Here is a 24,631-nt window from a genome sequence, read left to right on the forward strand (position 1 = left end):
GAGTGTCAGGGGTAGTTCAGTTGAGTGGTGACTCTCGAGAGGAGAGGTCAGGCGCTGGGCTCCTTAGTACTACTAGGTGGCAGCCGTTGGTCTGGGCCTGGTAGGAGCTGGACCCTGGTTGCAGGGGATCATGACAAGGGGCACGGATTGTCGAGGAGGGCAGCCGGCAGCCTTGTGCCATCACCAGGCAGGGGCCAGGGAACGACTGGGTACGTGGACCCTAGACCAGGGAGTCGCTTCAGGCGTCCTGGTAATTTACCCGACGAGGACGGAGCCTTCAAGATCCGTTCTCCACCTGCTCCAAAATCTGGGTACTAGCGCAACGAGAGGGATAGGACTTTCCCAATACATAGTCCAGAAAATCCCAAGCGTGAACCCTGAGAGCAAGCTCACCCAGTTAGCCACACTGGTGAGCGGGACCTGACTAGTTTTATGCTAAAAGGACCAGTTAGAAGAAAAGGTGCCAAGAAAAAGGCCACAGGCTAACATGCAACACCAACGGGCATGGGATCCAGGCATGTTCCCTCCCGGCTACAGCGATATCAAGAACTTTGGTTTACCACAGTTGTCGGTGTTAGTGTTATTGGACTGAGTGAGTACAAAGTAACACTTACCGTCCCCAACGGCACCTCCCCGTCACCTACATTCAGTCCCGGGGCATTCCCCCTACCCGTGGAGGGGTTAAACACCAGGCTGCCCCACCATCGCCACCGGGTACGCCTAACGGCAGCGGTGGTGCTCTACCGTACGCCACACCATGGGTGGCATCACGAACTGTCCATACAATCCCCTGTAAATACCCCCCTTTTTATTCCGAGTGGCCGCGCGACCCCTACCCCTGGGTCCGGAGATCCCTCGAGCCACCGCGGATCCGGATCTGAGCAGCAGCGGCAGGCTGCTGACGCGGGGGCGGCACATAAGGAAGTCAGTATTATTAATCAGGGGAGAGTTAGGAGCCTTTTACAGATTTTTAATTGGGGCCAATCAGTCCCTATTTACATATATCTAAGTTTTGTTCTATTTTCAATGGTCAGCTAAAGCTGAGGAAAGCAATATTGTAGTGTACTGTAAGTTTTCAGAAACAAGGACAAGGCAAGCTTTTATTAATACAGATATAATGTACTTTGGGCTTAACACATGTTCCCCCTGAATGAGTAAGATATGTGTGTATTACTATATGGTAAACTCTCCAGGACTAAATCTAAAAGAGGTGTTGAGGATTAGAAAAAAATTGTTGGCCATCTGCTTAGAACAGCACCACCCTTGTCTACAGGTTGTGTCTGCTATTGCAACTAAGTTCTATTAAAGGGAAACTGTCACCAGATTTTTCACTATCAAACTAAAAGTGTCACCTTCTGCAGCTCCTGGGCTGCATTCTATGAGGGTGCACCTTGGCCCTGACTCCCCTTCCAGACCATAAAAATAACTTTAAAAAACATGACTGTTATGTATGCTAATTACCTGATCTATTCGGGTGGGTGTCCTCTTTTTTGGCTCCTGTCCCCCCTCCTGCCGCTGTTCGTCGTCCTCCTTTCTTGATTGATGTGATGATGCCTCCGTCATCCTCGTCGTTGCATTTTCAAATCTCGCGCCTGTGCAGTTATATCCGCTCACGCAGGCGCAGTTTGCATTGCCATATTGTGGGCAGAGCAGAAAACATAGCTGCCCTCACGCGTGTCGGTGAGCTAAATGCGCAGGCATGAGGACTAGGGCGGGTACGAGAATGACACTGGTGAGGTCATGCACAGATCCGACCATAATCTCGCGCCTGTGCATTTAGCTCACCGGCGCGCGCGAGGGCAGCTGTTTTCTGCTCTGTCCGCGATATGGCAATGCAAACTGCGCCTGCGCGAGCGGACATAACTGCACAGGCGCGAGATTTGAAAATGCAACGACGAGGATGACGGAGGCATCATCACATCAATCAAGAAAGGAGGACGACGAACAGCAGCAGAAGGGGGGACAGGAGCAGAAAATGAGCCCGCCCATCTGAGCCACACAGGAAATTAGCATACGTAACGGTCAAGTTTTATAACGTTATTTTTGGGGTCTGGAATGGTAGTCAGGGCCAAGGTGCACCTTCATAGAATGCAGCCCAGGAGCTGCAGAAAGTGACACTTTTAGTTTAATAGTAAAAAATCTGGTGACAGGTTCCCTTTAAAGAGTAGTACAGACCAGTGATACCACTCACAACCTCTGCAGGGCGGGTGGCACTGTTTTTGAATGAAGGTAGTCATGTTTTTGTACCCTGGACAACACTTTGTGAAGCACATAAACTATATATGTGGTTTCCCATAATATCTCAGGATCAATATGCTCTGAAATAAGTAATCAAGGAGTTTTCACCATTGTTTTTCATGTGTAGCTGGAATAATATAAAAGTTGTGCTTGTTTTTGCTTCTTGGGCTTTTAATGTTTTTCTAATAAGGAAGAATTTGACTCCAGTGTAACTTTTGCTTATAGAAGACGTTCTAAGAACATTTTCTATGCCTGCTTGAAATAATATATTATCACCATTTCTTTTAATATGATGGGTCGCAAATAATTATTATAAAGTCCATTGCCACAAACATGACATGTAATAGTTTAGCACAGGTGGGAAAGGAACATAAAATAGAACATATAAGACATTTATCACAATATGTTAGGAAGTTATAAAATGTAAGAGGTTATTTTATAGTGATACATAGATGCAAGAAGTGAAGCGGACAGGAGTGAATTAATTCATGTAGAATTCCACTATACTGGGCTTTCCAATCATAGTAAGAACAAGAACTACAGTATGACAGTGTCCCCTACATGGTAAGTCCTAAACAGGTCACCAAATTGTGTCCATAGATGTGATGCTATAAGCAGCCACCAGTAGTGATGAGCGAACTTGTGCATTTTCGTGTTTGCCGCACCAGCACGGACCTAAAGAAAATCAGGTTTAGTGGGCGAACTTGACCCCAAACTTGATCCCAAAGAACGAACCCCATGCAAGATGGTCATAGTAAAGACTAGAGGGTTGCAAAAGGAACCTAAATGTGGGTAAGAGCATGCCAATTACCCTGCAAACAAATGTGGATAGGTAAATGACTTAAAGGGCTTCTGTGAGTCTAGTAATTATGGTTACATAGCAAATAAATTAAGAAGCTAAACATTTTTTAACAGTGACCTCACAGAGAGTCTCCACATAACAATTTTAAAAAAGGCCCTTATAGAGATTGTATTTCCAGTTTACCCAGTCAAGATTGCCGTACTTTCCCCTCAAAGCAACAAGTTTAACAAATTTCCCCTATGTAGCCTTCTATTCCCGATTCATCCACACAGTAAAAATAGGCAAAGTTGCCCCACAGAGCAACAATTTTAAAAAGGCCCATACGGAGTCAGTCTACAACTCCAGCTCTAGGGAGAATTTCAACCCCCAACAGCTGAGTCTCTGGTGTTTCCCCCTTGCTGTCCTGACCTGAGGTTGGTCGTGCAGCAGGTGTTACGCTGAACAGATGAGGAAGAGGTGGATGAAGCAGAGCAGTAGTAGGAGGAAACATGGACCGAAAAAATCCTTGGTGAGGTTAGGACATGCGCTAAAACGGTTTCCACCTAAGGCGCAGCCCACATTGCATTACACCCTGCCTACTCTGTTTTCACATTTCACCATTACAACCAAAATTGAAAAGGTACCCTCACAAAACAACATTTTTTTAAAAAAAGGCCACAAGAGAGCCTGTTTTCTAAGTTCCCCCTACAGAGTCTACTTTTCAGCTCCTGTTGCATTCAGTGCAGCTGTTGCAGTTAAAAAGCTCATAGTTAGATTTGTGATCAGCCTGGCGGTCCACCAGCTAGACTTGCTACTGCCAGTCCCAGCCATTTAGACACAGTTCACCCACACAGCCACGATTGACAAAATTCCCCCACAGACCACCGAATTGTAAAACAAACTCCTGAAACAACCTGTTTTCCAGGTTCACCCTCACATATTTCATTGCCCACTGGCCACCACACAGCACTGAATTAAACAGAGATGGGTCACAGAAACCCATCCAACACAGTGCTTAAAAACCAAAAGTGACAGGTGCCTAACTAGTTGAAGTTCCCACTGCTCTGCTCATTTTTAAAGGGGTGACGCTGACTAAAGATGCCCATGCTCCTCAGGTGCCAACTCTGCTCTTTCCGCTCTTTCCGCAGGGCACAGATTCTTAGGGTGGATTCTCACTTGCAAGTTTCTCGCAGTAGAGCAATGCAAGAAAATCTCGCATTGGAATCAGACACATGTTAGTGAATGATTCAGCTCACATTTGCGATTTTTTTTCTCAGTCCAAATCGGGCTGAGAAAAAAATCGCGGCATGCTGCTTTTTTGCGAGTTTCTCGGCGAGTCTCTCCAATGCAAGTCTATGGGAGCGTGTAAATAATCGGATGTCACGGGACGGCACTCACACCATCCTAGTGACATCCGATTTTCTAAATACATTTCTCGCATGTTTCCTAAAACACTGGAAACGAATGTCTGTCAATCTCTATTCTCTGTTAGTCGGTCTCTCCCTCTCGGTCTCTATTCTCTCTCTGTCGATCGGTCTGTCGATCGGTCAGTCAGTCAGTCACTATCTCTGTCCATGTCGGTCTATCCCTCTGCCTCTTCTCTCATACTCACCAATCCCCGATCACCAGCGCGGCGCTGCATGGCGTTCACACTGCTCTGGCAGCTTCTCCTCTTTTGAAAAAGCCAGCCACTCATTATTCAATTTCGTATTCCCTGCTTTCCACGCCCACCAGCGCCTATGATTGATTGCAGTCAGACACGCCCCCACGATGAGTGACAGCTGTCTCACTGCAACCAATCACAGCAGCCGATGGACGTGTCTATGCTGTGCATTTAAAAAATAAATAAATAAATAATTAAAAAAAACAACGTGCGGTCCCCCCCAATTTTAATACAAGCCAGATAAAGCCATACGGCTGAAGGCTGGTATTCTCAGGATGGGGAGCTCCACATTATGCGGAGCCCCCCAGCCTAACAATATCAGCCAGCAGCCGCCCAGAATTGCCGCATCCATTAGATGCGACTGTTCTGGGACAGTACCCGGCTCATCCCGATTTGCCCTGGTGCGTTGGCAAACGGGGTAATAAGGAGTTAATGGCAGCCCATAGCTGCCAATAAGTCCTAGATTATTCATTGCAGGCGTCTATGAGACACCCGCAATGATTAACCTGTAAATTAAAGCTAATAAACACACAGAGTTAAAAAATCCTTTATTTGAAATAATAAAATAAAACAAAGACCCTTGTTCACCACTTTATTAAGTCCCCAAATAACTCATCCTTGTCCAACGTAATCCACGGAGGTCCCGCGACACTCTCAGCTCTGCTACATGAAGGTGACAGGAGCTGCAGAAGACACCGCCGCTCCTGTCAGCTCCACGCAGCAACTGAGGTGAGTATCGCGATCAGCTGATGATGTCACTCAGGTTTCTCGCAGCCACCGCTGGATCCTCCAACAGTGACAGCAGGTCGCTCGAGTGACAGCGATGAAGTCACAGGTGAGTTGCGGTCACGGGGGGAGAATACAGCTAGCCGCGTGTAACCTGTGTGTCAGCAGCGCTAATCTCGCTGCTCAATTCAGTCACTCAGGGGATTAGCGGTCACCGGTGAGTCCATCACGGGTGACCGCTAATCAGGACGCGACACAGACAGAGTCGCGGTATGACAATGAAGTCGGGTGAAGTTCACCCGAGTTCATTCTGATCGTGCGGCTCTGTCTGTGTCTGCTGTCAACGGCCATGTAGCAGAGCTGAATGGCAGATGATATAGTAAAAACGGATCCCTTACGCATTACACACGCTAGGCAAGTCATTAAATTAAAAAAAAAAAGCATCGCACTTGAGTTACACTCGGACCTAACGTGAACTAAAATCAGTCCCTCTGACTGGGACGTTTTTCTATAGGCCTGCAAATTTGGTTATTATTATCTATCATGTCAGCCTTATGATGTAGATTGACACAGCAAGGACCTTTATTATATAAAGGCCTACATGTAGTATATGATTTGTGGAAATCTGAAATCCCCTCACCCTGCCTCCTGAAGATCAGACCCGCATTGATTCTACACCGATTGCCTACCCAAAAAATAAGTAATCAATATAACCTTCTGGACAACTTGTATTAACCTTTCCCATAAAAACAAAGCGCTCATACATTTTTATCCATTTCTCTTACTGGAGAACCACAACTTACCTATCCAAAAGTTTGGTGTTTCCTGAAGGCACACCTGAGCCCCCGACCAAATAAAATAGTGGTGGTCATGATTCCCTTGTTCAAATGCATTTGTTGTCCACTGATGGAGAAGACCACACTATACTCGCCTGTCATCAATCATGTGGACACCGAATAACGCCGCTGTGCCAAGTCCGAATCCTACTACATCCAAACTTGGACGGGGGGGGGGGCGTGCGGTTAGTTTTCCAGTGTAGGACTGGTGTAAATTGAAGCATCACTTGACTTCCTTCTTTTCTTCTTCCTAAGTGCATCTTTTCTTAGACCTTTGGATAATGCCATTACTCTACAATCCTTCCTGGAAATATATCACCACTTACATTCTCTTTCTCAAGATGTATTTTCCCCAGTTTCAAATTCTAGTGATTATAGAGACGACCCCCCCCCCCCCCCCCCCCCCCAATTCCAGGAGGAATGGTAACAGAGTTGTCAATCTGCATCGATAACTAGAGGACTAACATAGGCACGGCACCATGCAGAGTTGTAGGTAACTCTAGGTCCTTATTATTTCTTGTGAAACCCGTATTTACTATGATAAACATGTAAGGAGAGGTGACAGGTCCATGCAGGGCGTTCAAGAATAAGTACATTGGGTTTACTAAGTCTTGTAATATATATTTACCAAATATAGATGCAGATCAAATATGCTTAGGAAAGAATGTAAACTCTTATATAGAAGTGTAACAGCTGTGTTTGTTGCCCGTGGCGCACAAAGTCGTTGAACCGCCGTCACACGCACTTACCTGCTGAGCTACGTCACTGTGGGCGGTGAACATCCACTTCCTGAAGGGGGTGGGACGTTCGGCGTCACAGCGACGTCACACAGCGGCCGTCCAATGGAAGCGGTGAGGCAGAGATGAGTGGGACGTAAACATCCCGCCCACCTCTTTCCTTCCGCATAACTGGCGGGAGCCGCGGGACGCAGGTAAACTGTGTTCATCGTTCCCGTGGTGACACACGGAGCGATGTGTGCTGCCTAGAGTACGATGAACAACCGGCGCAAAGAAAAATAAACGACTTTTTAAAAAGTGCGACGTGTCAACGATACACGATTTTTGAACGTTCTGCGTCGCTCAGAGGTGTCACACGGGACGACGTCGTAAAGGATGCCGGATGTGCGTCACGAAAACCGTGACCCCAACGACATATCGCACGATAGATCGTCTCGTGTGACGCCTGCATTAGATTACTGGGTGCAGCCGTTCTGACACAATCAGAATTTTTAGATTTAGCCATGTAGCAGAGCTGAGAGAGCTGTCCCCGCCCACAACAGGCTCTCTATAGAGATTGTACATTGATAGTGAAGTGTCAATTAGAGAATGGGATGTAAAGAAATGGGGTACACTGTAGTCCAAGCAATGAGAAATCCTGCTGGTTAAACAAAGAGCAAATAAACAGATCAGACCTTGACAAGACAGGCATCCCTGAATTCTATGTTTTAACCCTTGCAGCATGCTGTCTTCAGATTACATAGCAAAAACCTGCTGACAGATTCCCTTTAAAAAGAAGGGAATTTTGTTTACTTACCGTAAATTCCTTTTCTTCTAGCTCCAATTGGGAGACCCAGACAATTGGGTGTATAGCTATTGCCTCCGGAGGCCACACAAAGTATTACACTTAAAAGTGTAAGGCCCCTCCCCTTCTGGCTATACACCCCCCGTGGGATCACGGGCTCATCAGTTTTAGTGCAAAAGCAAGAAGGAGGAAAGCCAATAACTGGTTTAAAGACCAAATCAATCCGAAGAAATATCGGAGAACTGAAACCATTCAACATGAACAACATGTGTACCCGAAAAACCCAAAAAACCCTAATAAAAACAGGGCGGGTGCTGGGTCTCCCAATTGGAGCTAGAAGAAAAGGAATTTACGGTAAGTAAACAAAATTCCCTTCTTCTTTGTCGCTCCTAATTGGGAGACCCAGACAATTGGGACGTCCAAAAGCAGTCCCTGGGTGGGTAAAAGAATACCTCGTGATAGGGCCGTCAAACAGCCCTTTCCTACAGGCGGGCAATCGCCGCCTGAAGGACTTGTCTACCTAGGCTGGCGTCTGCCGAAGCGTAGGTATGCACCTGATAATGCCTGGTAAAAATGTGTAAACTTGACCAGGTAGGTGCCTGGCACACCTGCTGAGCCGTATCCTGGTGCCGTAATGCCCAGGACGCACCCACGGCTCTGGTAGAATGGGCCTTCAGCCCTGAGGGAACCGGGAGCCCAGCAGAACGGTAGGTTTCAAGAATTGGTTCCTTGATCCACCGAGTCAGGGTGGATTTGGAAGCTTGCGACCTTTTACGCTGACCAGCGACAAAGACCAAGAGTGCATCCGAGCGGCGCAGGGGCGCCGTGCGGGAAATGTAGATCCTGAGTGCTCTCACCAGATCCAATAGATGCATTTTTCAAATTGATGAACTGGATGAGGACACCAAGAAGGTAAGGTGATATCTTGATTGAGATGAAAGTGGGATACCACCTTAGGGAGAAATTCCAGAATTGGACGCCGAACTACCTTGTCCTGGTGAAAGACCAGGAAGGGAGATTTGCATGACAGCACTGCTAGCTCGGACACTCTCCGAAGAGACGTGACCGATACTAGAAAGGCCACTTTCTGTGAAAGACGAGAAGGGAAACATCCCTCATAGGCTCGAAAGGCGGCTTCTGGAGAGCAACTAGAACCTTGTTCAGATCCCAGGGCTCCAACGGCCGCTTGTAAGGGGGGACGATATGACAAACCCTCTGCAGGAACGTGCGCACCTGAGGAAGCTGTGCTAGGCGTTTCTGAACAAATACAGATAGCGCTGAGACTTGTCCTTTAAGGGAGCTGAGCGACAAACCTTTTTTCCAACCCAGATTGCAGGAAGGAAAGAAAATAGGCGATGCAAATGGCTAGGGAGAAACTCCCTGAGCAGAGCACCAAGAGAAGAAAATCTTCGACGTCCTGTGGTAGACCTTGGCGGACGTTGGTTTCCTAGCCTGTCTCATGGTGGCAACCACTTTCTGAGATAATCCTGAAGACGCTAGGATCCAGGACTCAATGGCCACACCGTTAGGCTCAGGGCCGCAGAATTCAGATGGAAAAATGGCCCTTGAGACCGGAAGTCTGATCGGTCTGGTAGTGCCCACGGTTGGCCTACCGTGAGGCCGGGTACCCCGACCTCCTCGGCCAATCTGGAACGACGAGGATGGCGAGGCGGCAGTCGGACTTGATCTTGCGCAGCCCTCTGGACAACAATGCCAGCAATGGGAACACACAAGGTAGCCGGAACTGCGACCAATTTGAACTAAGGCGTCCGTCGCCAGAGGTCGATGATCGTGAGACCGTGCCATGAGGCCGGGACCTTGTTGTTGTGCCTTGACGCCATTAGGTCGACGTCCGGCATCCCTCAGCTGCGATAGATCTCCAGAGACCCGTCCGGGTGAAGAGACCATTCCTCTGCGTCCATACCCTGGCGACTGAGGAAGTCTGCTTCCCAGTTTTCCACGCCTGGGATGTGAACTGCGGATATGGTGGATGCCGTGTCTTCCTCCCACGTAAGAATCCGCCGGACTTCCTGGAAGGCTTGCCGGCTGCGTGTTCTTCCTGGTGGTTGATGTATGCCACCGCTGTGGAGTTGTCCGACTGAATTCGGATCTGCTAGCTTTCCAGCCACTGCTGGAAGTCTTGTAGGGCAAGATACACTGCTCTGATTTCCAGAACATTGATCTGAAGGGTGGACTCTTGCTGAGTCCACGTACCTTGAGCCCTGTGGTGGAGAAAAACTGCTCCCCACCCTGATAGACTCGCGTCTGTCGTAACTACCGCCCAGGATGGGGGTAGGAAGGACCTTCCTTTTGACCATGAGGTGGGGGAAGCCACCACTGTAGAGATTCCTTGGCCGCCTGAGAAATGGAGACGTCTCTGTCGAAGGACGTCGACTTCCCGTCCCATTGGCGGAGAATGTCCCATTGTAGTGGACGCAGATGAAACTGCGCGAAAGGGACTGCCTCCATGTTTGCTATCATCTTACATGGGAAGTGCATGAGGCGTCTCAATGTGTGCGACTGGCCTTAAAGGAGAGATTGCAGCCCTGACTGTAGTGAACGCTGTTTGTCTAGCGGAAGCTTCACTATCGCTGAGAGAGTATGAAACTCCATGCGTAGATATGTTAGCGATTGGGTCGGGGTCGGATCTGACTTTGGAAAGTTGATGATCTACCCGAAACTCTGGAGCGTCTCCAGCACAACGTTCAGGGCGTGGTGGCATGCCTCTTCAGAAGGTGCCTTGACAAGTAGATCGCCCAAAAACGGGATCACGGAGTGACCTTGAGAGTGCAGGACTGCTACTACTGCTGCCATGACCTTGGCGAAGACCCGTGGGGCTGTTCGCAGCCGGAAGGTAGAGCTACGAACTGAAGGTGTTCGTCTCCTATAACGAAGCGTAGAAACGCTGGTGCTCTGGATCAATCGGCACGTGGGGATAAGCGTCCTTGATGTCTAATGAAGCTAGGAAATCTCCTTGAGACATTGAGGCGACAACGGAGCGGAGGGATTCCATCCGGAACCGCCTGGTTATCACGTGCTTGTTGAGCAGGTTTAGGTCCAGAACGGGACAGAAAGACCCGTCCTTTTTTGGCACCACCAACAAATTGGAGTAAAAACCGTGACCTTGCTCCTGAAGAGGAACAGGGGTCACCACTCCTTCTGCCTTAAGCGTGCACACCGCTTGCGGAAGAGAATCGGCTCGGTCGGGAGGTGGCGAAGTTCTGAAGAATCGAGTTGGAGGACGAGACTGAACTCTATCCTGTATCCGTGAGACAGAATGTCTCTCACCCAACGGTCTTTGACCTGTGGTAGCCCAAAGTCGCCAAAGCGGGAGAGCCTGCCACCGACCGAGGATGGGGAGAGAGGAGGCCGAAAGTCATGAGGAAGCCGCTTTGGTAGCGGGTCTTCCGGCTGTCTTTTTTGGGCGTGACTGAGCCCGCCAAGAATCTGAGCTCCTCTGATCCCTTTGAGTCCTTTTGGACGAGGAGAATTGGGACCTGCCCGAACCTCGAAAGGACCGAAACCCCGACTGTCTGTTCCACTGTTGGGGTTTGTGTTGTCTGGGCTGAGGTAAGGATGAATCCTTACCCTTGGCCTGTTTAAAGATTTCATCCAAACGCTCACCAAACAGTCGGTTACCAGAAAAGGCAAATTGGTTAAGCACTTTTTTGGAAGCAGAATCTGCCTTCCATTCACTTAACGACCAAGCTCTGCGTAAAAACGCGGAGTTAGCGGACGCCACTACCGTACGGCTTGTAGAGTCTAGTACAGCATTAATCGCGTAAGACGCAAATGCAGACATTTGAGAGGTTAAGGATGCCACCTGTGGAACAGATGTACGTGTGACCGTGTCAATCTGTGTAAGACAAGCTGAAATAGCTTGGAGTGCCCCTACGGCTGCGAAGGCAGGAGCCAACGGCGTGTCGTAGCCTCATAGATGGATTCCGACCAGAGATCCATCCGTCTGTCAGTGGCATCTTTAAGTGCAGCTCCATCTTTCACTGCAACTATGGATCTAGCCGCAAGCCTGGAGATTGGAGGATGCCCCTTGGGACACCGGGTCCAGCCCTTGACCACGTCAGGGGACAGGGATAACGTGTATCCTAAGCCGTTTGGAGAAGCGCTTATCTGGATAAGCGTGGTGTTTCTGGACTGCCTCTCTAAAGTCAGAGTGGTCCAGAAAAGTTTACGCTTGGGATACCTGAAATGGAATTTCTCCTGCTGTGAAGCTGACTCCTCCACTGGAGGAGCTGGGGGAGAAATATCCAACATTTTATTGATGGACGCTATAAGATCATTCACTATGGCGTCACTATCAGGTATATCGAGATTGAAAGCGGTCTGAGGATCAGAATTCTGAGCAGCTACCTCCGCCTCATCACACAGAGAGTCCTCCTGCTGGGATCCTCCAGTGTGATGAAGTCGAGGGCCGCTCATAGTGAGCTCGCTTAGGCTTTCTGGGACTGTCGTCCGTGTCAGAGCCGTCACTCTGGGATGCCCGTGGCACCCCCAGAGCTCGCAGTTGTTCCAACTGAGGGGGACCAGGGAGCAATGATTCAACAGTGCCCATGGTCTGAGAGACCTGTCTGGACTGCAAGGCTTCTAGTATCATAGCCATAGTCTCAGAAAATCTGTCAGTAAATACTGCAGACTCCGTCCCCATCCCCTGGACCATTATCAGAGACTCCGGCTGAGTTGAATACAATGGGGGTCTATGTAACTTGCCGGCCGTATAGCCGTACATGCTGTACAGGCTGCATAGAAAACATGTGCTTCTGCACCCCTGTTTTACACCGACAATATGCTGTAATCTCCTCCGAACAAATCAAGGAGGGTATATACAAAAGTGCGACCAAACAGTGCAATGTATGGCGTATAAGCATATATATATATGTGCACTTCGGCACTAGTGGAGTCAGCACTACAGGTGCTGCATAACGCCTGCTCACAGCGGTTGTGTGACTATCCGAATCCCTGCCAGAGTCTTCCCAAACTTGTCTCTTTTCTTGCTACAGAAAAAAAACTGACATGAATGGCTGCCAGCGTCCTGTGTAGAGGAGGAAGCCGTAGGCGTGCCTGAGAAAGTGCGGGAATCCGGTTTCACAGTGCACACAGTGAGAGAGGTGGAGTATGCAAAACATACCCCAGCTCTCAGCGCTGCCGTGCTGTGCAGCGTCACGCCCCTACCCTGACTGGCAGGCCTGTGGGCGGTAACGAAGTGAGACTAGGCCGCACAAGCCGGGGACTCGAGTGATAAGCGCGGCCGGCATATAAGCCCTGGTCGGCGCGGAAGTCCCCGGCGCACCACAAGTCCCAGCCGCGCCTGAATAAAAAAGGCAGCGGCGGTTAGCGCGGTAGTCCCCCAATACTCTAACACACCCAGCTACGCTGTGGTGTGCGATGGCACTAGTGCGGGCAGCGCCGCTGGCGCACTAACAGACCCAGCAGTGCTGCCGTGTGTCTGCGCGCGGTCCCCACGGGGACATCGAGTACCTCAACGTAGCAGGGCCATGTCCCTGAAGATACTCCGCTCCATGTCCAGCAGATTCACAGGAGCTGTGGATGGAGCACGGCCTCAGTGCCTGGAGACCGGTAAAATCCCACTTCACCCAGAGCCCCAAGGGGGATGGGGAAGGAAGCAGCATGTGGGCTCCAGCCTCCGTACCCGCAATGGGTACCTCAACCTTAACAAACACCGCCGACAAAAAGTGGGGTGAGAAGGGAGCATGCTGGGGGCCCTAGTATGGGCCCTCTTTTCTTCCATCCGACATAGTCAGCAGCTGCTGCTGACTAAACAGTGGAGCTATGCGTGGATGTCTGACCTCCTTCGCACAAAGCATGTAAACTGATGAGCCCGTGATCCCACGGGGGGTGTATAGCCAGAAGGGGAGGGGCCTTACACTTTTAAGTGTAATACTTTGTGTGGCCTCCGGAGGCAATAGCTATACACCCAATTGTCTGGGTCTCCCAATTAGGAGCGACAAAGAAATGGTAATTCTGCTACTAAGCTGCGTATTAAACTGAAAATATTTGAGAATCTACATGAATTCATGTCTAAGGCTGGAGTCACATTTGCGTATGACTCGCACTAGTGTAATGTGAGAAAATCTCGTATTAGCCTCAAACCAATGTTAATCAATGAGGCAGCTCCGATCTGCATTTTTTTTCTCAGTTCAAATCGGACTGAGGAAAAAAAAAAAAAAAAAATCACAGCATGCTGCAATTGCAAGAGTATCTCGTGCGAGACTCACCAATACAAGTCTATGGGTGTGAGAAAAAAAACGGATGTCAGTGAAGTCCATTTTTCTAAATACAATTCTATCATGTAGCAGAGAACACTGTAAATGCTACTGTACATGAATAACAGCTGCTAAGGAAAACAATGGATTACACACGGACAGCACATGGATGACAAGTGAGAAAAAAATCGTCCTACTCTCCAGCATCAGAATCGGACGGATTTTTCATATGTAAGTGTGACTTCGGCCTTAGACAAATTTGCATGAATAAAACATGACTCTTGCAAGGCAATTTTCATTATTTCTTCCATACCAGTTCAATATCTAATATATAAAAGCTCAGTGTGCGTACGTGCGTCCGCTAAAGGAATTTGATCGTCGCATTTACAATCACGAAATTTTGCAGACACCCCATGTGACTAGGGGAACGTTATAGACTATGTTTTGACGGGAAAATTTAACCCCGCGCTTTGCAGTTACTCTGCAAAATCCTGCTTCCATTAAACTGAATAGAGTTGGGAGCTACAGGCTATTAATAGCAACTGTCAGTGGTTGCTATAGGAGCAAAATAAACTGTTAGTATAAGAAGCTTATGTGTGAGGTAATATGAGGTTGATGGGGAGACTGATAGAGAGCGACAGAAAAAGACAGACAGAGAGAGACAGACGTGGAAAGAGACAGACAGAGACAGACGGGGAAAGAGACAAACCTGGAAAGAGACAGATGGGGAAAGAGACAGACCTGGAAAGAGACAGACGGGGAAAGAGACAAAGACTGACGGGGAAAGAGAGAGACACACACACACACACACAGAGACATAGAGATAGAGACCGACAGAGTGATACAAATACAGACAGAGACATAGACAGAGACATAGACACAGACAGAGAGACAGACAGACCGCGACACACAGAGACTGGGAGACAGAGAAACAGTTAGGCTATGTGTCCACGGTAGAATGTACCTGCGGATTGTTCTGCCTGAAAATCCGCGACCTTCGCGGCAAATCCGCACCCGCGGATTTGCCGCGGATTTTGATGCGGACTTTTTTTTTTTTTTTTCCCCATTCAAAACCAAAAATCCGCACCAAATCTGCAACAAACAATTGACATGCTGCAGATTTTTCCGGATCAAAATCCGCGGCAAATCCGCAGCGGAAAAATCCGCAGCATGGACACAGCATTTCCAAAATGCCATTGAAATGGCTTGGAAGTGCCGCTGCTGCAGATTTTCGGGAAATCCGCGGCAAATCCGCGGCAAATCCGCGGCAAAATCCGCGGTAAATCCGCAGCGTGGGCACATAGCCTTAGGCTATGTGTCCACGGTAGAATGTACCTGCGGATTTTTCTGCCTGAAAATCCGCGACTTTCGCACCCGCGGATTTGCCGCGGATTTTGATGCGGATTTTTTTTTTTTTCCCCATTCAAAACCAAAAATCCGCACCAAATCTGCACCAAACAATTGACATGCTGCAGATTTTTCCGGATCAAAATCCGCGGCAAATCCGCAGCGGAAAAATCCGCAGCATGGACACAGCATTTCCAAAATACCATTGAAATGGCTTGGAAGTGCCGCTGCTGCAGATTTTCGGGAAATCCGCGGCAAATCCGCGGCAAAATCCGCGGTAAATCCGCAGCGTGGGCACATAGCCTTACTATCCCAGGCAACGCCCGGGTACTACAGCTAGTGTATAGATAAATGATGGAGCTGACACGCTTCCAGGGTCTTAAACAGCCCTGATCCAGGGCATTTATGCTGCTTCTAGCTGACAGCACCCCCCTTACTTTATAAAGGCAATAGTCATGAAGACTGTGCTGTTTCTTTGTAAAATCAAATGTAGGGATGGTTAACCGGGTCACAATGTGGTAGTGGGTTGCAATGCGACCTAATTGACAATCACTAGATGGAATTTAGGGTGTAAGCAAATTTGGCCTGTAGATATTAATGAAAGTTACGTGCAAATTATGAGATATTGAAATCTGTCTTTAATATAACTGCAGATACTAAAAAATGTGTGTTGTGCGCATCAGTGGAAATTCTGAAGACACTTCTCATTAATGGTTTTCTAGTGGTAAACTTCTGCAGGTACACGCCGATTCAGGCATCTGGTTGTCGCACATGTGAGGAAAAACTCAACAAATTTTTGGGCCAGACTTTGATCAGTGTGGTCTGACTACTTTTTTTTTCTCCACATGAGAAAAACTAGTTTCCTCCGCCTTCTCCTTTCTGACAGTTCGTGAAATTTGGACCACACTCATGTTATCAGAATACAGTCCATTTTTGACCCATAGACTTGCAGTGACAATTTTGATCCTAAATTTGGTTCAAAATCGGATGTCTCTGTGATTATGGTCTGCAAAAAATCATGAACATGTGAATGGCCCCATAGGTGATCACAGGTACCAGTGCCATGGATAGCACTCATACGTGAAAAACGGACGTCTGAATGAGCCCTAACACATCTTTCTTTTGGCACCTTGGAAGAATCTATTGTTTCCTGAAGTGGTTTTGAAACTTTTTTTTTTCAGCTTTTTCATTGGATGTTGTCCAGTTTAGATCAGCCTCCATCAGGAGCATCGCTGCGCTTTTCACCAGGAAACTAGAAGCAGAAAAGAAAATCCTGAAAAGACTGAATATATGAGCAGGAAAGTGGTTTTATAATATAATTAAACGGGAAGTTTTGGGGTTTTTTTTTTTAATTTATTTTCAGGGTTTTGGTTTTTTTTTTTAGTAGAACCAAAAAACCCTAAAAAAAAAGTCTGTGTGCACAAGCCCTCAACAGCAACTTCTCTCCTCTGAGAACACAATTGGCATGTTGTAATCCAGGGGTGTGTTCCCCCAGTGATGTCTGTGCTCTGAACGTGCGGTTTGTGCCTCCAATGATATCTGTGCCCCCCAGCACCTCTTGTGATGTCTGTGCCCCCCCCCAGCCCCTCTTGCCATGTCTGTGCCCACCCAGCCCCTCTTGCGTTGTGATGCCCCCAAACCTCTCTTCTGATGTGTGTGCCCCCCAGCCCCTCTTGTATTGTGTTTGCCCAGCATCTTCTGTGATGTGTATGCCCCCCAGCCCCTCTTGCGTTGTGATGCCCCCAAACCTCTCTTCTGATGTGTGCCCCCCCCAGCCCCTCTTGCATTGTTTGCCCAGCATCTTCTGTGATGTATATGCCCCCCAGCCCCTCTTGCGTTGTGTAAGCCCCTCTCGTGTTGTGTTTGCCTCCAGTGTCTCCTGTGATGTGTATGCCCCAGCCCCTCCTGTGACTTATACATCACATTGGAGATGCTGGGAGCATATCAATCACAGGAAGTGCTGGGGGAATACACATCACAGGAGACACTGGTGACATACACAACACAGGAGGGGTGTAGAGACAGTGTGTGAGAGAGAGTTTTGAGCCTGGTCTGCACTACATTTCTACATAGAAAAGATCTTAATTTTTGTCAATGGAAATTTATCATTTCAAGTTTTATCCTGCCTATAGGGAGAGAGTGACAATCCGGATACTCAACCTGCATTTATCCATAATACAGTATAAATTAGGAGCCTTATATTTACCTTCAAGATATGTAGTGTCTATGGAGTCAAAGTGTAGGCTACAACATGTATTCCTTTACCTACATACTGTTAAAATAGTACAACTTTCTCTAAACTGTAGGTGGAACCCTATAAAATATTGAAAACAACAAAAAACCAATCACCGTTGTGAACAGTGCCGTTCTTTTCATTCTATGGCTGGTATTGCAGCTTAGTTAGTCACATTGGATTTACTGACATTGGATTTACTGACAGAGTTTTTTCCAACATGGATAATGAAACAGATCTGCTTTTACAACTCTTGGAATAATTTAAGAAGTGGATTGTGTAGTGAGTAAAAATCCTCAGTGTGAACCTAGTGTTACATAGAGCTGAGCTGCAATATCAGACACAAGACTGGCAAGGTTTCAGAAAAGAAGAATAGAGGAAAAATAATTATAAATTGTTTGAATAATACTAACCGAGGTTTTTGTTAAAGAACCTGACATGAGGGCTTTACACCTGACACTAATGACATGAATGTACAGCTACTTTCATGCTGATTATATCCATTTGTTGAGTGTGGAAATCAGATTTGCTTTTACTTAGAAATCCAGGATTGAAATTGTATGCGAATGAGCTGAAAGTGCTTTGGGGTGGGACATTTACAGATCTCCTACCCTCTCTCCCTATTTTTCGCCTGCTTCCCATGTCTATCCAAAAAACGGACCCACACATCCAACAAATGTGAACAGGTGCTAGCCGACAAACATAGTAACTATAAAATGCATACAGCTGCACACCGAAAAGCCAAAAATGTACAAGGGAAAATATGGCACTGCATTACTGCAAAAGAGAGCTATTTAGTTTATGTATTGGCCAATGCATGTAAGCCCGAAACCAATGGCAAGGTATATCTCTGTAATCCAGGAACCTAACTTAAATGCCACTATCTAGGTTAAAAACATCAGTGTCTGGGCAAAATGCCACTATTTGGACTACATAATATCTCTTTTTTGCAGTAATGCAGTGCCATATTTTCCCTTGTACATTTTTGGCTTTTCAGTATGCAGCTGTATGCATTTTATGCTTCCTATGTCTGACCGGTAGGTTGCTCCAAGGTCAGCGACCTGATGTCGAACATCTCCACTGCTGCTAGTTCCCACACCGCTCGTTTTCCCCCAACAAAAGTGGTGCATGTGCAGATCAATACACTGGGTCTAGCAACATCATGAGGACCGTACTGCGCATGCATCGCCCCAGCCGCTGAGAGCACTTGTTCAAGATCCCGGAAGGACCTGCACATATATGTCTTTAGCTAGAGTTAAAAATCTTCATGACAGGTGTTAAGGTGAGAAAGGAATTAAAAATCTTCAGACCTGACAAAAACGTATAAGGGGTGAGGATCCCCTCCTTAAGGCCGGTGTCACATTTGCAATTATCTCGCACAAGTTTGGCGGTGCATCACCCATCACAGACTCACACTCAGGAGGTTGCATGCATCTCTATGCAGCCGACCCGCTCCTGTGAGGAGAGTGTGAGTCCGTGACGGGTGATGCACCGCGCAACTCGTGCAAGATACATGCGAGGCAGTCGCAAGTGTGACACCGGCCTACGACAAGGAACTGCTTGAGGGGTTTGGTTAAACTGGGTGGATGATGGGAGTGTCTGTATTTACTATGCTACTGTCTTCTGCTATAGGTTACTAGTTTTAAAGGGAACCAATCAGCAGGATTTTCATATATAAAGTAAAGCAAGTGCTATACTGGCGCTCGGATGCTGAATCAAAGCATACCTTTTATTCTGAGATTGGAGGTTTTATATCAGAAATATGAGCAAGTAAAGATCCAGCAATGCACTGCTATTTGATTGACAGGTGCAACAGGGTGGGATTATGAGGATCGGGTTTTGCTATCTATTCCCACCCCTGTCTGTCTGTGCCGGAATTAAGGTCCATGACGGCGACAAGGAGAGGAAGGCCAGACAGAGGCAGGAATAGATAGCATCTCGAAACAAAAGCTATGCTTACATTCAGCATCCTAGCGCCAGTATAGCATTGGCTTTACTTTATATATGAAAATACAGATGGGTAGTTCCCTTTAAACACCTTCATTTATGCATGAACTCTAAGGTATATAATAAAGGGTCCACCATTTAGGGATTAGAAAATTGGAAGAAAGTTTGACTTCACAACTTGTTCTAGTTTCTCCAGAGCTGATAGAATCCCTGAAACTTCTGAAGTAGTGAAAATCTACATTAAAGAAGCAGTTCACCCACTTTATTTACTACATCGATGTAACCTTGAGAAACAATGCTTCTCTCAAATACCTTGCGTTGGCAATAGTGCCTGTGAGAGGCGCTATTGTGGACTGCTCTTCCCGATCGTGTAACCCTCTGGCTCCGTGACCTCGGGGATCTGGTGAGGTTGAGGTCACGTCAACTTCCTGTTCAACTGACATCACCATGGCCGCCCCAGTCTCCATAAGTCACTGAGCTGTGGGCGGCGTTCCACCACTCATCACAACCCAGCATCCCTCCTGATTGCGTGCTCTGCAGTGACGGAGAAGGGAGCAGGGAGATGCTGTGCTGTGACGCTGGGCTGTCCTGAGCGGTGAAACACCGCCTACAGCCCAGTGACTCACGGAGACTGCGGCCCACCTCAGTTGACGTGACATCACCGGATCCCAGAGGTCCCGGCGCCTCTAGGGTCACGCGATGGGAGTGAGAGGACCACAACAGCCACACTCAGAGGCACTATTGGCAACACAAGGTATTTGAGAGAAACCTGGTTTCTCAACACAATATCGATGTGGCCAGTAATGTTAAGGGGTCCTTAAACAAAGCTTCTTGATAGTTCTAAATGGTGCAGTCCCCAGATTTAATGAGGGCTAGATTTGAGTAGAACATACATGACAAATACTCCCGGGGTGGGAGCTTTGCACCTCGGATTGGTACCTGCTCCTTCTGCCACACTACTATGTTCCATTTTCTCTGGTATCACTCATACACGGGACCGTGGCTTCCATTGCACAAGTTCTAGGATTGATCGGATGTAACCTGACATCATACTACAGAAGCCGGATTGCAATAAACATGAGTACACTCCTTTGCTGTACAGTTTATTTTTTTTCTTTACGAATAAGAGGCCAAAAACTTATGTACACAGAGAATCCAAAGTAACCCAAAGCAAATCTGCATGAAGCGAGTGTTTACCCCTTCACCCGAGGCTTTGGTTTCAGCATTGTCCAGGGGAGATTGGGGGGCATTAACAGAACCACAGTGGTGGTGGTTGCTTACCGTAAATTAAATAAAAATCCCATGCACTGTACCAGCTGCATGCACTAGGCCGAAAACCCCAGGTGTAATAAATAAGATTAAAAAAAAAAAGCTGGTATGCTTAGGTCTCTTTTTTTCAGAAACACAAAGTAATTGATATGTTCTTATCCCTGGTGGCAATAGCTCATAATTCAAGCTTAAAAGATACTCTTACCCTTATGTACCCGGCTCATTCCAACACCCAAGCATTCATAGCGATTAGCCATTCTAGACATTGGTACATTTGCAGTATGGCCAGAATATCATCAAACTTCCATTGACCATGCTCTTCTGACACATCCAACCTGTCCACAGAGCAAACATAAGCAGGCATGCTGAGCGAGCGGCCACACACAACAAATCCGCACTATGTTCTTGCCATTGGTGGCTCTTGCTATAATACGTTGTGTGAGGGATGGAAGCTCTGCTGAAATTTGGTTTCTCAGGGTGAAGCAATAAAGCACACAAGGCTTCAAACCCACCTGTATACTATGATATCTCCGGGAGATAGAGAGGTACATATCATTGTCCACCTTCCCAGCGGCAAGGAACATGGAGAGTTAAAGCAGCATGTTATGTACAAGAGCAAAAAACGTGGCCAACCAAGCCTGTCCGAGCATGGCCCCCACTATCAGTGCTCCGCACGCCGCCGTGAAGTGATGGGTCTCATCACGTCGCCCAGGACACACGCGGAGGGAGTTATTTGGCAAGTAGCTGTTCTACACAAGTGGTATTAATAGGTCGTTGGCTTGTAGAGTGACGTACTCCGGGACATACAATGCTGCTTGTCCTCTCTACCACCTGGTAAAACAACAATCACACTAACGGGAAAAAGAAAAAACAAAAAAAAAAAGCAATTGAAAGGCATATATAATGAATGTACACTCGTCTTTACATAAGCCCACCTGTAATAAGCCCTTCCCATTACACACTGTTAAAATATGTACGCATTTACTGTTGAATGAATCTTCCACTCGGCCATAAAGTGGGCCGCCCCACTCCACGGCAGCAGAAATAAAAGCACTGCGCTGTTGCATTTTATTGGTTATTTGAGTTTGAGATCAAGGCATATTGATATTTTAAACCTAAGGTACCAGAGATGCACAGATGAGATTTTGTGCTCGGTTTCTCCTCTAACAAGTTTATGTGCAAATATGCTGATGGAAACCAGATGTGTTGGCTTTTCTGTTATTTTTCCAGGTTTTTGCTGCAAGCATGCAATGCGTTGCAATAAAAATGAAGATAATTATAATCATTAACTACATGTATGCCAGCTTATCCAAACCCCAGACTAGGTACTACACACTCGCCCGAGACTCTAAGACCTCTTTTTTGTTTTTAGCTTTTGCACCCTGACACTGTGATAACCAGTGAGTCTCAATCCCGTATTGATGCAACACAAAAGATAGGAGGAGAGGAACTCAGTCTTGCTCAGTAAAGGTGTAAAGGGGGAAAAAGAAAGAACATAAGGTAGTAATGCATTCATCTTTAAACCTCGGAGCCGCAGCAGAATAGTGCAGCGTCTGGGTTCTTCCACCAGAGAAGGGGTTATACTCGGACTAAAACTTCAAAATGCAATGGATTAGGGTGAAATTGTTCGGGGTAGAAGTGAGGATGTTGCTCTCAAAGTCCACGGGATACTGAATACTCTCGCAGCAAGCGCTGGGTTTGGGCTCCTCCTTCCCCCCGCCATCCACTTCAGGCCTCTTGCTGCGCAGGTCTTTTCAGGTCCCGGATCTGTTTCACTAGGTAGGTTTTCTCATCGTTAAACTGCTCGTCCTCAGTGCGATCGTTCTGAAATTTGCTGAGGAATTCAATCAGCTTACTCTGGTTCTTGAGGAGGATATCCAGCACAGGCTGTGTCTTGTTCGGGTTAGCTACAAATACCTAGGAGAAAGAGAACAAGTAATTTTACAATAATGTCAAGTAAGATCAACCTATTGTAGATCTACCTCAAGAAACACTCCCAGTAATTGTATTCATTATGTGTGTACATGCATGTAAGGAGTGTATTAATATACGCTACCGCTGCTGTCTCTGGGATCCAGCGCCGTTCTGCTCCTCTTCTCAGTGATGTCACCCCAACGCCAACTAGTTGGCTCATGCTATGCATTAAACGTCAGCCGATCTATAGAGCCGCATTCTAACACTTCATAGGCTTGCATTGTAAAAGACTTCTGCATTATAAAGCATGGCCCAGCCAGTCTGCAGAGGGGTAATGTCACAGAGCAACAGACAACCGGCGCTGGACACCGGTGGTAGATAGGATATATTAACACACTTAGGCTGCTTTCACACTACGTCTTTTTAACATGCGTCCTGAACGTTTTTTTGCTGCAAAAGCGGATCCTGCTTTTACAGCAAAAAACGCATGCAAACGCATCTGTTACTTTGCAGGATCCTGTCACTGGATGTTTAGGGGCGGGCATTGGAGTCATGTGATCGGGAGTGATGGGAACTAAACGTGCAGGACTGGGAGCCGACTTCTTACAACTGCGGAGGTTCGTAACCAAGGTAAACATCGGGTATACTTGCTTGGATACCCGATATTTACTTTGGTTACGAGCGTCTGCAGCTGCTAGGAGCCGGGCTCCCTGCACACGTAACCAACGTAAACATCGGGTAACTAAGATAAGTGGTTACCCGATATTTACCTTGGTTACGAGTGTCCGCAGCTCTCAGGTGGAGGAGAGGGAGGGGGAGAGACAGAGAGGTAGGAGAGAGAGGGACTGATCACGCGAGACTGGTTCTGGGCATGCTCAGTAGAGCAAGCAGGATCCTGTCTATCAGCATGCCAGCGTTCACATGCGTTTGCGTGCTGTTTAGTCAGGATCCAGCGATTTGCAGTATTTGGACGCAGCTTAAAAACGCTACATGTAGCGTTTTTGAAAGATGTTAAAAAACTGCAAGTCGCTGGATCCTCACTATAACGCACGCAAACGCAGGTGAACGCATGTTAACGCGAGTCCCATGCAAATGCATTGAAATGAAAACGCATTTGCACTGGATCCGTTTTTGCGTTAAAAAAACGTTCAGGACGCATGTCAAAAAGACGTAGTGTGAAAGCAGCCTAACACTACATTACATGGACGTTGGTATACATACATACATTTACTGAATAAAAAAGTGGGAATGTTTCTTTAAGAGCAGAGTAGCCAAGAAAGACTATGGATAAGGAAGAAGATAAGCTAAAGAGTGAAAAAGGCAGAACATGTCAAGAGAAAATATGCAGACGCTAATGCAAAACTGGGGACTATAGGGAGACCTGACTCCTCTAGGTGTGTACAAATAGGACCACCTGTCAATCAACAGGAGCAGGGCAGGGAGAAGACCGCACTCAGATCTCACCCTAAAGTCCCCATCCAAGTTTTCAATCTCTGACGCACAGCAGCGTTTCACGGGGATACATATATAGCAGCAATCACACCGCCAGGATCTGGTCCAGGGAACCTGTATTTAATTTCAGGATACCAGAGTTTACAATGTAAACTGCATGCATTGATAACCCCTGCGTGTTGCACCCAATTTTAGTATTTGTGCTTTCATTTTTCTCTCCCCTTCAACTGAGATCCATAACATCTAGTTTTCTATAGACAGTCATATAAGGGTTTGTTATTTGGCAAGACAACATGTAGTAATGTGCAGTAAAAGAACTGTGTGTCCCCCAACCCCAGTGCTACCTGTATACCCCCCAGAACTGTCTGCCCCCACCCCCCATTGCCAGTGCTGCCTGTATACCTCCTAAAACAGTCTGTCCCCCCCATGCCAGTTCTGCCTGTATACCCCCAGAACCCCCCCCCA

At 47.2% G+C, this 24,631-nt stretch overlaps 1 protein-coding gene across 2 annotated transcripts in view; it reads right to left on the minus strand.

The window, feature by feature from the left end:
- Positions 1-20,621: 20,621 nt before the first annotated feature.
- The window catches only part of CAB39 (calcium binding protein 39), a 75,334-nt gene continuing 71,324 nt past the window's right edge, over positions 20,622-24,631 (minus strand). For both annotated transcript variants that reach the window (XM_075340954.1, XM_075340953.1), the window contains one exon: positions 20,622-22,717. In XM_075340954.1, coding sequence (XP_075197069.1) covers positions 22,529-22,717 — 189 coding nt within the window. In that variant the 3' untranslated portion in view covers positions 20,622-22,528. The remainder of the gene's footprint in view (positions 22,718-24,631) is intronic.

This window comes from Anomaloglossus baeobatrachus, chromosome 3 (assembly GCF_048569485.1).
Source record: "Anomaloglossus baeobatrachus isolate aAnoBae1 chromosome 3, aAnoBae1.hap1, whole genome shotgun sequence".
NCBI lineage: Eukaryota > Metazoa > Chordata > Amphibia > Anura > Aromobatidae > Anomaloglossus > Anomaloglossus baeobatrachus.